The sequence below is a fragment of the Gallus gallus genome, chromosome 9 (genome assembly GCF_016699485.2).
Source record: "Gallus gallus isolate bGalGal1 chromosome 9, bGalGal1.mat.broiler.GRCg7b, whole genome shotgun sequence".
NCBI lineage: Eukaryota > Metazoa > Chordata > Aves > Galliformes > Phasianidae > Gallus > Gallus gallus.
The window spans coordinates 17,232,150-17,247,310 of NC_052540.1; the positions used below are offsets into that span (position 1 = coordinate 17,232,150).

The 15,161-nt window shown below is 41.8% G+C and overlaps 2 protein-coding genes across 12 annotated transcripts in view; both read right to left on the reverse strand.

Moving 5' to 3' along the window:
- Positions 1-1,314: 1,314 nt before the first annotated feature.
- On the reverse strand, positions 1,315-11,867 carry ZNF639 (zinc finger protein 639). 7 transcript variants are annotated; one of them, XM_040705607.2, is made up of 6 exons: positions 5,673-11,867; positions 4,328-4,460; positions 3,891-3,958; positions 3,207-3,314; positions 2,859-2,993; positions 1,315-2,582 (listed from the first exon to the last, which is right to left on the reverse strand). In XM_040705607.2, the coding sequence occupies exons 3-6, from the start codon at positions 3,946-3,948 to the stop codon at positions 1,435-1,437; spliced, it is 1,449 nt and encodes a 482-aa protein (XP_040561541.1). In that variant the 5' UTR covers positions 3,949-3,958; positions 4,328-4,460; positions 5,673-11,867; the 3' UTR covers positions 1,315-1,434. The 7 variants fall into 7 exon arrangements, with proteins under 7 accessions (XP_040561541.1, NP_001383133.1, NP_001264409.1 ...); NM_001396204.1 differs by lacking the exon at positions 5,673-11,867 and adding an exon at positions 5,339-5,399 and having other exon boundaries at positions 4,328-4,427; NM_001277480.4 differs by lacking the exon at positions 5,673-11,867 and adding an exon at positions 5,339-5,399.
- The window catches only part of PIK3CA (phosphatidylinositol-4,5-bisphosphate 3-kinase catalytic subunit alpha), a 38,942-nt gene continuing 31,534 nt past the window's right edge, over positions 7,754-15,161 (reverse strand). For 4 of the 5 annotated variants that reach the window (XM_046898433.1, XM_046898432.1, XM_046898430.1 and 1 more), the window contains one exon: positions 7,754-14,904. In XM_046898433.1, coding sequence (XP_046754389.1) covers positions 14,634-14,904 — 271 coding nt within the window. In that variant the 3' untranslated portion in view covers positions 7,754-14,633. The remainder of the gene's footprint in view (positions 14,905-15,161) is intronic. The other variant, NM_001004410.2, reaches the window with a different exon arrangement.

The window sequence follows — 15,161 nt, forward strand, 5'->3', positions numbered from 1 at the left end:
TACTAAATGGCTCATTTTCAGATGTTCTGGAAATACTTCTCTAGACATCAGAAATTCCATAAGCTCGCTATATTCAGCCAATGTTTATAGGTATAAAACTTCAGTGCTAAGTCCCTTGCACACTTGGGAGCTGATATCACCAATCAAGAAATGTTTTATACATTAATTATGCTTATGTAGTACTTATATTAGACAACCTTACAAACTTACAATCAGTACAGAAACGTAAACTCCACCATTTTATGGATTATTTCACCCTGACAGCTAACACAATCTAAATGACCTCACCCTTAATTATCTGTACAACTATCAGTCACTGAGAAATACAGCTGTGGACTGAAGCTTAAAAATTCACTCAGTAAGATTGTAATGCCCAAAGAATACTATCTATCTAATCAGAATAGCTGCACTAAATCACTTCAAAACGATTTTTTAACTATACCAGTATTTTGAACCAGTACATAGAAGTTCAACACATACAGATTTAAAATGATTTTCCTCAAATTATTAGTTGTAGAAAGCTAATTACAAATCTATGGAATTATAATAATTATGAACTAGTTTACTTATAGAGGCTTTCTCCAAATGAGGTTGGGGACATATTTCAGAGCTAAACTAAGACTTTAGGTATGAAAAGTACACTATATATTCTCAGCTGGATCACTTCACACATCCCCTTAGAATTGCTCCTTAAAACATGACCCAGTCTGCACACAAGCAGTACATGTCTCCATCAAAACAAAGACAGCAAGAGAAGGTAAGTAAAGGAAATAAAAGTGATGTTGGCGGTCCCTACTAAACGTGTGGATGAAAGCATTGTTGGGACAGGATTTGAAACGGAACACTGACCAAAGACCAAAAGCAAATGATAAGGTAGGATAGGTATCCTCAAGAGAAAGACACGCCGATTTTAAAAGCTTATTGAGAATACAAGGTGGTAAATACAGGCTGGCATATGAATTTGGACATTCTCATGCCCAGGAATTTTTGCAACACACTTATCTTTGGGAAGCTGGTGCCATTTTCTAAAAGTGAGCAGTGCCCTGCTGCTGTGAAGGGTAACATGAGTAGGAGATGCAGCTGAGATCAGTATGGCATTACTTCAGCATGGAGGGAGAAGCTGGCTTTCTTGTTGTCATCTCAAACTGCAAAGAGCTGCTCTTGTACCTGTCATGTGAAAGTGCAGGATAACCATTGGAATTATTATGACATGCAACTACTCCCACTGTCCCTCTGCCCAGAATGTGATCCATCACCCTGTACACGTGACAATACCTACTGAAACTCCTAGGAAAGGAAATTCATAACACCAAGTCATTATACATGCTTTGTTGATGTAAAAACATTAGAATTGTACAAGTGCTGTTAAAACTGTATTTAATATTGTATTTTTAATTCCAATCCTAACAAGCTTATTGCAGGGAAAGAAAGTAATCAAGCTGTCTCATGTATCTGAAGATGACTTAGAAGATCTTTTTCATTTCCAAATCTCATTAAACAATCAGTACACTTATGTGGCAAGTCTGTTGAATGCCTGAAATCCAAATGGGTTTTAAGGTCTTCAATCTGTCCTGTTGAATATTCACAGTATTGACACAAATAAATCCCTTCAGATAAATGAGAGCTTAAATGCTTGCAGTACTCCAACATACCTGAAAAGCCCTTTCCACAGTCATCACAAACATGAGGGAATATTTTGGTGTGTTCAATAGCTACATGCCTGTTGACGTTTGTATGCAGCCTGCTCCTAAAGCCACACACTTGGCATACAAAGAAGTTTTTGCATTTGTCAAAACTGATTTTGTTTATGAGACTGTACTGTCCACGCTCCTTGTTATGATAGCTGTCACTGAGCTCTATCAGTCGGCACGCGTGTTCATTCACCACGTGGCTGTGCAGATCTTCTGGATCATTTGTTTCATGCTCACAGAATTGACACAAATACTGCTCGTCACAGCTGTGCTCCTGGAAGTGCAGGTACAACTCGCTGCTGGAGGAGAACTGCATATCACACTGCTCGCACCAATAAAGGTGGTCATTGAAGTGAGTGTCTGCTATGTGCTGACTCAGATTCTCAAATATCACCGTTTTGTAATCACAGTATTTACAGATGTATGGGTCCTCCTCATGCAGTTTCACATGTTCAATGAGCTGCACTTTGCTGGAGAAACTTTCTTTGCAAACTTTACAGACGTGAGTGTCCGCACATGTCTTATGCTTCAGGATCATGTGCTGTTTTAAATCAGAGAAGTACTTGCTGTTAAACTCACAGAGCTCACATTTGTACAGGCCGCTGCTGTTGGCTCTCAGCAAAGGCCATTTCTGCTGAGCTGTGATGTTCAAAGCCTGGTTCTTCTCAAAGATTTTACAGGTTTCAAGAGGGATCTCCTCTAGGTCCTCAGCTTCTAGCTTCTCAGGTGACACAGTTTGTGTTTCTATATCGTGGACTTCTACAGCATTAACTTCTGTTGTAGAAATTTCTACAGTTTGAATATCAAGAGGTTTTTCTTCTTCTGTAGGGCTGTCACTGAATATAGGTGAGTCACATACGTCTTTGCACGTTCCATTATTAGCAGCTTTATCTGTAGGAATAAATAGATAATGAAGGTCAGTTAAAAAAAAACAAACAAACAACCCTGCAAAGCGGCTAGGTCCATATTTAGTTGGTTGTAGAAGCTTCTAAGTGCAAAAAGCAGACATTGTCACCCAGGCACTGGGACTACAACTAACACATAAATAATGTAAGCTAAAAGGCCACAATCTCTTCTCTGTCAAACCGAGAAAGTAAAGTATTTGTTACATTAAACACCAGTATCCGTGGCTTCCAGCTAGTATGTAAGTTGCAAATGCACACTTACCTTTATCCTTCTTTTTAGGGTCTGTATAGTGCAACCCTATGTTTGAATGTGACCCACTCCACTGGGAAGTCCCAGCATGCACTGGACTCCCATCGTCATCTGTGTCTATGCTCTGCACTGGACTGTGGTATCTACCTGCAAAGATAAAAGGATTTTTTATTTTTTACTTTCTTGGAGGATTTTTTACTTATTATAACTGAAACATGATTTTCAGTCTAAGGCACCCCAGATCAGAACGATGCTCAGAAGGCAACCACTATGCATTCTGTATTCTATTTACCTCTACGAATTGGAGCACAATACGCTTAGCTAAGCATTACATAGCAAGACCCCAAAATGCACTCTTACCTCTGTTTTCAGAATACTTTATGTCTGGTTGTTTCATAGAACAGACACTGTAGCAGTGGTCAGAAAAAATCCCACTATTGTCTATGTATTTAGGTGCACCTGAAGAATCTATGTTAGAAAAAAAAGAAGAGATTTACACTAACAAACTGATGTAGCTACATGTGGATTTAGTATTCACCAACGTTCTCACTGGCTACATTTTTACTTCTTCCTTTATGAGCATCCTATGCTGGTCTGGTAACGTTCCTGTTCTGATTTACAGCTTTCAGCGGTTGCCCTTGTGTTCAGAACATCACCTACAGTTGTCAAACTGCTTCCACTGAAGACAGCGAAAGGAGCACAGCTAACGCAGTGCTGAATGCTTATGGACTAGAATGCTTACTGACCCCTTAATCCCAACTTCCAGGGAATTTCTTCCCTTGTGTGTTAGTAGAATCTTCTGCACTTTATGGTTTGTCCAAACTTTCCAACATGCAGGGAGTACAGAACAAACCTGCCCAGATGCATGGACTGAAAGTGGATTAAGAGCAGAGCATGCAGGGTGGGTATCCTGCACGTTCAGCAGAAGGCATCTTAACCCAACCCGTGTATGTTACTTATTTCCCAGGTACAAACATAACAAAGCCATTACTCTGAGAAAAATTAAATGAATCGAAGTGTACATAACTGGGGCTCTGGGCTGACCTGAATATCGAGAAGGGTGTAGTGTCTTCCGCTTCCTCTTCTTAGGATGCTCATTCATTTTGAACAGTCTGTGTTAATCATAAAGGGAAAACATTCAAGAATCGGCTAGACTTGTGTTTATCAGCTTATACCTTTCATGAAAGAATACAAGTATTCTGAAACCCCAAAGACCACACAGGCAGTTTTTCTTACACCCCCCTGGCCTATTCTGTTACAGTTAAGAAAATATTAAAAGCACACGAGTAACAAAGAACTGTTCTGTATTCCCGCCTCAGGAGTAAGAAGGTTCACCATAGAGACTGCAGCCAGTGAAAGGCACGTTAGAAGCAGCTCTCATGCACACTGCTGCCTTCTGTCAGAGATCAGATACCCTGGGGCAGAGGCCTTCGGACCACGCTTCCATGCTAGAAATGGAAACAGAAGTGATGCCATCTTACCAAAGTCCCACACTCTTCAGCATCAGCAAGCAGAGCAGCTCGGAGGCTGACAGCTGCACTGCTCCCACATGCAGCAAATGCAGCAGCGCGAGGCCTTCATCTGTGGAGGGACAGCGTTTAGTACACCTTAATCCTAAAATAAACACAAAACAATCCATCAAATAATCATATCAGAAACAAACGCACAAGTATTACTGACTGTAAAGCTAGAAACACCACAGGGGGTTGACAGCAGTGCTTGGTTAGGAGTATGAGCACTGCTGAAGCGCGCAGCCCGGGCTGCCCTTTGTCTGCGGCTCCCGAAGGGAAACCGAGATGACACCAAATCCGCTCGGCTGATGTGTCGGCCCGAATAACCGGAGTACTGCAAACGGAACCCGAGGCGTTCCGCAGCGCTAGGGCACTCACAGGCCCCGCTTCAGAACTGAGAGGAAAAAGCGCGTCTCCTATCACGTTACCGACGTTCTCGTGAGATGAAACAATCGGTACGAAGCACAGGTTTATTGTAACGGGCCAATCTCAGGGCAAACCGCTTTAAGGCTGTATCGGAGATATCGAACGCCGCCATCGCTTCGGTCGCGAGGGAATAACCCACAACGCACCGAGACCGCGGCGGGGTGAGGCCGCCAACCCCTCAGCTCCGCGCCCCGCCGCCCCTCCCCGAGCCGCGGCCTAGCGGGGCCGGAGGGGCGGGGGCAGAGCGAGGCAGGAGAGCGGCGCGCGCGGGCTCCGCGAGGGAGGGCCCAGCCACGAGCCGACACCGGGAGCGCGCGGGGACCGAGCGTGAGTCACCGCTACGGCCGGCGGAGGAGGGAGGCGCTGAGCCGCGGCTTCGCGCTTCAAATGGCGCCGGGGAGAGGGCTTAAGATGGGGGCGGGCGGGAGAAAGCGGTGAGAGGCCCCGCGGGGCGAACGGCCGGAGGGAGGCGGGCGCCGGCGGGAACCACGCGGATCCCCGGGGCTGCGGGCGACGCCGCGGCCGCCCCTCCCGTGCCTCGCCGCCGGGACTCACCTTCCGCTCCGCGCCCAGCCCGCACCGCAGCCGCCTCCGGACGCGGTGCTCCCCGCGGGGGAAGGGGTGGGGCGGGGCGAGCGGCGGCCGTGACCATGGCGCCCCCTGGCGGGCGCGGCGCGAAAAAGAGGGCGCCTCCCGGCTCCGCTACAGCGGCCGTGCGGGGGAGGTGGCGGGGGGTGGGCGAGGGGACTCCCGAGAGGCCTTTCCTCAGCCCCGTTATTACACAAGGAACTGCCTGGGGAACGGCGGGGCCTCTAGGCAGTGGAAGCTGTGCTGAGGGCCACACTCGAGGCTGGTGGTGTTGTGCTAGATTTAATTTATAAAATCGTACCTTCAGCCTTTGTCTGGGAAGTCAGCAAACAGGGCTTGAGGGGCAGCTGATTTAGTTACAGCCATGCAGGAAGGGCTTTCACCGTACTTTAACCATACGGTCGCACACTGTGAAGGCAAGCAGCACGACTGCAAGCACAGTGGTCCTTTTGAAGGCACGTTTCTGAGGGCTCAGAAAATAACGCAGTTCATTACTGTTGATGTGATTTAGCAATCGAACAAGATTTTAGCATCTCTCGGGTTTGTTCTGTACTGCTTACCCCAGCTATAGGAACCTGGGTTTCCTCCAAGACTGGTTTGGATGAAGTCCCCATAAATTAGCTACAGCCATCCAGCTGGGTGGATGCCCGCATATTTCTGTTCGTGGCAAGGTTTCCTATGCAAATACTGGGAAAATGAAAAACACACTTTCCCTAGTGCCCAGCGGAGGGCAGTAACACAAATCTGTGAAGTGCCAAGACAAAAAAACGATCCCAAACCAACCCCCCTCCAAAATAAAACAATCCCAAACGAGACAAAACCCAAGAACATAAAAGCACAGTGTCTTCTTCATGTTTTGACTCATTTCTCCTCCACAAAGAACGGCACAGCACAACCACACAGCTAAAAAGGCAAGACAGTGAAAGAGCAAAATATCTGAGGAGGATCCCCTTTGAAGTCATAGATACAGTTCAAAGCTGTAGGCTCCAAAAGGTTTCATCAATGCTTTAGAAGGAAAATTCATCTCCCTTTTGAATCTGCCACATTCCTGAGATCTTCAGACAGATCAGGGTCAGCTTTTAATCACTCAGAACTCACTCTAATTGGGAACAGAAGGAAGCCCAGGTAGAAGTTGGAAGTAACTTCCTGGTTTAAACAGGCAACACAGGTGATGCTCTTTTCAATCAGCTGAAATAAGAATGGGGTAAAGTGTTCAGTTAAACACATAGCACATGGTAACTTTTACCCACCTGTGGCAGCCAGAAGCAGGCAGCTGTTGGGATGGGAGGCACTTCAGCTTTGACCTGGCAAGCTGCAGAGCTAGAATATCTTGTCATACAGCCAAGGGGTGACAAATCCAGGCATCTTAGCTCTTTGTACGAGGACTCCTCCTTTCCTTTCTGAAAGGCTCCGACCTGACCCACGTTTCACAGAGAAAGCAAGGGAGCTGTGGAGCGTATAGGTTTCAGGGCATCCCTTAAGGTCTGCACCCAGAGGACAACAACAAAACTGATCAAAGACAGCGCTTCTTTATACTCTGTCATCTCAGTCAGTTATTGGATATGTGAGGAGTACAGAACAGATGTAAGTACCGATGAAGATCCTCCTCTTTCAACATCAGGTTTTGCTGAGAACGGATCGGGTGAAATCTGGGAGATAAATGCTCTCTCAGGTTGCCTTTCACTTTTACTGACAAAGGCCTCTCCATATCAGAGCTTAACCTGTGCTTTGAAATAATTGAGTGAACCAAAGATGCGTAGTGGTGACCTGATTACATCTTGATGCATCCCTCGTGCCTCCCCAGAAGTCAAATCCTCAGCAAGAGAACTCAAATCCCTCCCACAGTAACAGTTTGTTAGACGTTGAAGGCTAAAATAAAGCATTTACCACAGAACTTTTGCAGTTCTATTACAGGCCCACATTCTCATACTTGCGAATGAATAACTTCCAAAATATGTTTCTCAATTTTTTAAAGTCAGCACTAGATACAAGAAGACAACCTAATTTTTATTTTTAAGCATAGTTTTGGTGATGAAATATCCTCACAGTTTTCAAAACCAAAGCAGACTGACTGAGGAGAGGCTTTGCCGCCATTGCGCTGAGGCACTTCATGCTGCCTGCTCTCCTCTCACAGCTTTGAGACATCTGTACTAGGTTGCTTATGCTGAGTATCAGTGTGTGCAAGAGTGAACACCACGTGCAATTATGACCTCTCATGTAGCTATACCCATAAAGAAGGCTAATTTCAGTATTTTCCCCACCTCAATTAACAGATGTGAGCATTTTCTATCTCCTTTCTTCAAGCCTTTCCAAGAAGGCCCAAAGTACCAAACCACACCTCCGCAACTCGAGCTGCCGTAAATTCTCATTTCAGAACAGGTGTACCAACCATATTATTTTAATTTAGTTTTTACTATGTACAGTAACACTCAACAGTGTGATAAAAACCCCAAGTAGTATATTTTTAATTAACAGCATGTGATACAGACGACGGAGATAAATAAAAAGACTTTTTACAGTTTCCCATGAACATGAACTACAATTAAGTGTCACAGGCCAAAAAGTTTGCTTGTTACTGGAGTAGCACAGCAGAAGGGATTGTTTTTCTTTAAATGTACTGCAAGACTCTCTCAGTACAACAATTCATGCATCTTACTGCATATCTTAAACTTGTTTTGGCCCATTATTACTAAAAATTTCTTGTTTTCTAGCTATTTTACCACAGGACCTGTATTACAGAATGACATACACACCCCAACATCCCCCCCCCCCCCGCCCCCCATAGTGGTTATTTCAAAGATAACTGTCTTGTTTTAAAAAGGTATTCAACACTGGTGGGTGTTTATACTCTCTTTTTTGATGCAGACACAAACTGCCACTAGCTTCAATAAAGCAGCATAAGCATCAAGAGAATACATGCTCCCGGTCTCTGTCTATGCCAAATGCCAGCAGAATCCTGGTCAAGGGAGGCGATCCCTGATCCTCTGCTCAGCACTGGGGAGACCAAACCAGCACTGCTGGGCTGCCCAGTAGAAGAGACATGGACATACTGGAGCTGGTCCAGTAAAGAGCCATAAAGACACAGGATACCTACAGTGTGAGACTGAGAACTGGGAGTGTTTAGACTGGTGAAGGGAAAGCTCAAGGGCACCTTGTCAGTATATACACATACCTGACGGAGGGGGGGGTAAAGAAGACAGGCAAGGCTCTTTTTGGTGCCCTACACATAAGAACATTAGGCAATGAAATAGAGGGAATTTCATTGAAACATTAAGAAAAAGCTTTTAGTGTGAATCCTCTTTGAGGTGGCCGGGGCAGCCGGCTCTAGCTGACCCTGCATCAAACAGGGCAGTCAGACTGGATGATCTCTAGAGGTCCCTGACAACCTCAGTTCTGTGCAATTCTGTGACAACTCTTGCTGTCACAGTACTGGTAGCAGCGACAGCAATACTTTCAAAACTTCAAACATAGGAACCCGGGATATCAGGCTGCAGCCCTACGTTGTTCTTTTTCAACATCCTTTTCTCCAGCAGGCAAAGGAATTTTGGTAGTGTATGTGGCTATTGACAGTTAAAACTTGCAGAGGTGGAATAGGGGAAAGGGGAGAGAGAGGATGACACTCCCAGATGATGAAATTATATATTTATATTCACACACACAAAAAAAGATAAATGTGACCACAGTGGCTGTAAGACAGTAATTCATCTCTTTCCTCCCTTCCTCTCACTCCTGCCCCAAATGAAACAGTAAGACAAGTCAGGACAGCCTGGTACAGTTGATAATTTAGACTTTAGAACCCTATTACTAAATCCTGGGAATTGAGCAAGTGTATACAGACCAATGAAACAAAGCAAAATTAGACCATTCGGTGGAAACACACACATCTTGGACCTCATGGACTGAACTACGGCAGATGCAAGAGCCTTGAGAGACAGAGCTTCTGCTTGAATCAGGCTTTCAGTAACTTCAGCAGTACAATTGTCAAGTTTAACTGGGAGTAATTCTAATACTGGAACAGGTTCCTAATTAAATTGCTAGTGTTACATGGAGCTAAATGGATCCTAAACTATTTTATAGCTACTGGGGAATTGGCACCAGAACTTCAGAAGTCAAGATAGTGTATTTTTTGGCCTTCCTCATGCTGAAAAAAAAAATTGTATCACATATAGAAATGACAGCAAGGACACTTAAGACATTAATGCAAATCAGTAGGAAAGCTAACAGACAAAGCATTGCTTAAATTAATCTTCTCTTGCAAATATTTTAAGTTGTTCTTAGACTACGGGCATGTCCATTTGCAGGGAGAGGGGTGCTGGAGAAGGAAGGAATGTGGACAGGGGGGCCCCACCTCTGTACTGCGGTCAGGAAAGCTAACAGCACATCTTGTACTTTTGAATTCTGCCTCATAAAGCTCAGAAGTTAAGAACACTGTACTCTAAATAGTGCATTAAGAACAACTGTATTTCTCCCGAGTGTGGGTTCGCAAGTCTTAATACCGTGAAAGAGTAGGAAGAGGAAACATTTAAGAGTTCTCTTTTAGGTAATAAGCAATAAACTTTGAAGTCCCACAGATAAAATGCTACTACAAACCAAATAACCACAGTTATGAATTAGAGAGCTAAAAAGGCTAGTTCATAAAGAAAGACTATTTCCAAATAAAACAGTCAAGGATTTAATCAGACAGCTAGTACCCATTCCTGTCATTAAAAGAGCACCCTTCTTACTGAATCATAAGAACAAGTAGTCAGGGACTTCAATATACGCAGAGCCTAATTCTGATTTCATGTACTGTTGCGCATCTGTTCCTAATGAAATCTGTGTTATATCTGCACACAGTGAAACCAGAATTTCCCAAAGACCAGGGCATCTAGACTTGGTTAGTGTATGCAAACTGAAAACTTCTGTATGCAGTTTCCAGTTGGCTTCCCTCAAGAACACAGGTTAAAAACCAACCCACACACCATCAGCTGCACGGCTAGGTGGTGAGCTACCCACCCATCATTTTGGACAGAGAGAACCTTACCCTAAACTGAGACAAAAAGAAAAGAAAAATTCATTATTTGTATGAAACATATATTACAAAATTGAAGTGGAAATTCAACAAACTGCAACGATATCTACAGCTACGTAGTATTAAAAAACAAATGAAAGCCAAATAAAACCAACAATGAAAGTGTGGTGGTTCTTTTCAAATAAAACTAAAACAAAAATAAAAAAAAGCATGGAAATTAAAAAAAATCTCAGAAGCAGCAAATTACAGTTCTCTCTGTAATACCACACCATTTTCATTAACTTGTAATATCTTAAAAATGTCAAAGACATCAACAGAACAGTAATTTCAGTGGCTTCATTTTTGTTTTTTTTTTTTTTTTTGATTGGGCCCAGCCCACGTCTGCAACCTGTACAGACATGCAAAACAGGATGAATTCACAATTATTATTTAGAACAGGTGCTGGAACGCGCCAGTTATTAAATGACAAGGAACATGCCAGTTGTAGAATGACAAAGAAAGTGCCTTCAGGTTGTCAACAAACATGCTACTGACTGCTAAAGGGCTTTTAACACTTTACATGGAAAGGAAAGCTGAAAAACCAAACCAACCCTCCAGAAGACCAGCAACAGGGTAAGCACATACAGAGTTCTCTATGAGCTCGGTCATTTCTCTATTGCCTTTAGTATGCAGACTTATCTTCTCCACAGGATACCAAAGCACCGACAATTTTGGTTTTATTTAAATACTTAAATGCCTTCCTCTCCCCCAATTTATACTGAAAGTACGTCTGAAAAAACCTGCAAATGCACTCCTTCTGAACAGAAACTGTGCATAAGTCAGAGGTGCTTCTTGAGCTACCTCCAGAAAAGCAAAGAATTTATTTTAAGAAAAACTCATCAGCAGCAACCTGCTTCAATTGTCATTAAATCAAACATGACTAGCTTCACAGTTGATGAGGTTAGGCTTTAAAGTGATATTTCACTAATTTCTTCCTAATGCTTTGCAATAACACGTACAGCCCAGCCCTGGGCTCCTTGCTCCAGCAGTTTTCCTACAAAGTTTGGCAGGAACAAGGTGTTCAGGTTTAACTCAAGCTCGATACGAGCTGCTTAGTGCTTTGTGCGTTTGATACTCAGAATAAAGGGAACATCTTCCAATGCCCATGAAGTGGGAATAGTTAAAGAAAGTAGAAATTCCAATTCTAAGCAATCCAAAACAATCTAGAGCTCAGTTACAGGTGCTTTCACAGTCCATAAGCAGATCTTTTTCTGATACTGAGAATAGATGACATCACCCTATTTACATCAACCTAAGTCAATAGTAACTCCATTATCTTCAGTGAATTTATATCAGAGAAAAGTAGCATAACAAGGTAAGGTAATTAGTATTAAATGCTTTGTAGCTGAAAAACCTTTTCCCCCCCTGAAACACCAGCAGAATGTTTTCCAAATGCCCATCTTGGTTACAGTAGGGACAATATCTTAACACCCATTATCTTCCCCCTTTAAAAAAAACAACTATAATTACCCCGCATCACAGTATGTCTATATCACTACGTTTCCTTTCTTTTATTATTTGATGTCCATATGAACTTCTACAGCTCATGCACAGCATTTAGTCGCAGTAAGTTTTGGAAACAGAGCCTGATTCCTCATACCTTTCTGTTTGTGCAAAAAGGGTGCAAAACACTGTATGCTTGAACTGAAAGACATTTATACCCATATTTACACAAGTATATGGTTGAGAAGGGGTAAAGTACAAAAGAAGGTGGGCTCATAGGATGCAAGAGATTTGAGTTCATCTTTCCATGTTGGTTGGAAAAGTCCAACCATCCTCTTATATAAAAAAAAGCAAAACGTTTCAGTATAGATAAATAATAATATAGCACCTAATGTGGCATTTGTGCAACAATTTTACTCTGTTAAATTAAGAGTTATAGCCAACAGGGTTTCAGATTTCGCAAACAAAACAGTTGAAACTCATTGAAACAAAGCTATGTTTTCAAAGAGCTACACCATTAGTGTTGACTGCAAAGTAATATGTACAAAAGTAATTTTGCTCTAGAAAATATGACCAAGGTTAGCAGGAGTAAAAATATTCATATGAAAAAAAGGAATATGTAACAGTCGAAGAATAATGGGAAGTCTGTTGGACTACTCCAAAGGGTTTAGTAGAACTAAGGAAATAAAACTTCACATTTCCCACACTATTCTTGGAACTTCTGTAGTTTTCAAAGACAGCTTCCCCCCAAAACATTGTCAAGTATCTATGTGTACAGTAATTAACTGTAAGAGCTTGACTATGAAAGGATCTTCAAAAACCAAAATCCTGGCTTTACAATCCCCAAAGTCTTTCATAATGTAATTGATTGCACATTTTTAATATATTACAATTTGCTAAATTAAGCCAACCACTCATTACCTCATCAGTACAGCCTGCACAAAGTACAGTTTATTTATATACTTATATTCTAATCTAACACCAGCTGTCAGCATATTTTATATTACATGTGGTATTGCACTTTTTGAGTGGCACCTTGGTGTGTGTTTGGAAGTGAATGAGTTGAAACCCTGAAAGCCCCAGACCTTTGGAATTCACTTCAAGTGCTGCCAATCTAGCAAGCTTAAAATGTTAGGGTAAACGTCACCCTCAGAATCATGGGTTTCACTAATTAAAAAAAGAAACAACCTTTTTAGTAGTTAGAAAAACAGTCCTACCTGAAGTTGTGCATGAGGGCAATCTGACATCCTTCTTACTCTGAACAGTTTCAAAAAAAAGTGGTGCCAATTTGACTGATTGCACACGTCATAATTGTGTTGGAGGACAACAACTAGCTTTACAAATATATATATATTACACACACACAAAACAGACAAAGCTATAAAGTTTGCTAACTCCACATGCTTTGAGCTAGCCAACATATCTGCTGCATGTTGAACTGCTTATTACTGATCATATTGAAAATCTAAACAACTATTTCTGATGTATTGGTTACTGGATTAAACAACCACTTCCAGAGCGGAGGAAGAAAGAGGAGAAATGATGGACCCAAAAGTTGAGGGTTTAAACATACGTTCCTTGAATAGCCAGCATATCACTTCAGTAATGTGAAGAGTTGTCCTAATTTTTATTAATTATTTTTTTAAAGAGTCTTAGGCCAAGTTCACCTCTGGCATTAGTGGGTGTGTCTCCCACCACTTCAATGGCACTTGTGTCCTCTTTCACCAGGGTTGAATTTGGTCCTATAACTGGTCACCTTCAGTGACATTAAGGGAAATGGGAGCCTTGGACAGATAGAACTGGGCTGCAAAATTAAAAGAGTGAATATTGGACAAATCATGTAAATAAAGAATATATATTAATAATAGTTCCTATTATATAAATAGCCTTTATAAAAAAATAATCTTTCAATAATTTTAATAACTCACCTTTTTTTTTTTTAGGTTCTTGGAAAACATGTATGAAAAAAATCTATTCAGTTCAAGTTAGATTAAAGCAAACCTAAGATGAACACTACAATTCTTTGTTGCACTAAACCCAATTCTGACCATTCAGTTTCCAGGTTAGTCAGTTTTGGGGGATGATAAGAAAAGTTTTTTTTGTGAAAGTATGAATTGCACCCCTAGAAATACTGAGCAGAAGAAACACCATACTGAATGGGCCTATTTCCTACTGCTTTCTGAAACTGTGCAGATGACAGACCCAGAAATCAAAGGATCATCTAAACCCCATGTATGTTAATGCCTCTGAGCACATTTAAAAGGCACTGTCCTCTCACTATTTTTAGATCTTTGAGCTTAAACTCCTTCCCTTCAAACTACACTGCATTTAAATATTAACTACCACTTGAACTTTCTTTCAATGCTTCTCAGTCCAGCATAGTCTCTACCTGCTGTACCAGACCTAAGGTAATATGTGATGGACTCTATATTCATGCTGGCACTATTTTCTTTTTCCTTCTAATTTATCCTATCAAATGAAAAAAGGAAACATTCTTCCAAAGTTTACCTTTTTGGGCTTAAGGCATAACATGAAGTCACACATCATACTAAAGCTTAATTTTCAAAGTGTACAATTTTAGTGCTATCTGAAACCCTGTTTTACATTGTTTTTCAACAGTTGTCTGAACAGTTTGTCTTTTTTCTTGCCATAAGTTCTAATATCATTCATGGTTTGTGCAATTCCTATGCAACCAGTCTTTGCTGCTAACAGGTATTAACAGTGTAGTACCCACAAAGCGGGTTATTAGTTGTTTTCTTCACTTTCATTTCAGTTCAAAGCATGTTGCTTTATTGTGTGGAAGATCCAGTCCATTTTTGTTGTCCAGCCACCATGGTGAGCATCATTCATTTGCTTCATGAAGTACTCAAGAGCTTCCTGCTCAGTTTTGTCCAATGCAAGGGTCTTTCGAATGTATGCAATATCGTCAAAGGACTGCAGTTCTGGCATTCCTGAGCCAAGCATCATGGAGAAGAGATTTATGAACAGATTGGCATGCTGCCGAATTGCTAGATATGCCTTATAACACATCTCTTGAAACCTAGAGGAGATAGAGAAGGAAAAACCACATCCACAGATAGACAACACTCAGTATATTGCTTTGTTAGATGCATTTCTTTTTCACCTCTGAAAAAGGTTTCAAGCAACTATATCCAGATAAAAGGTAGACATAATTTAACAAAGCCATACAAATATTAAGAAAGACATCCTTATCTTCCTACTAAGATTATTCTAATTGCTGTAAGACTTAGTAGTGGTCAGACTGGCACAATAGCCAAATTAAAATTCCTAGCCTCA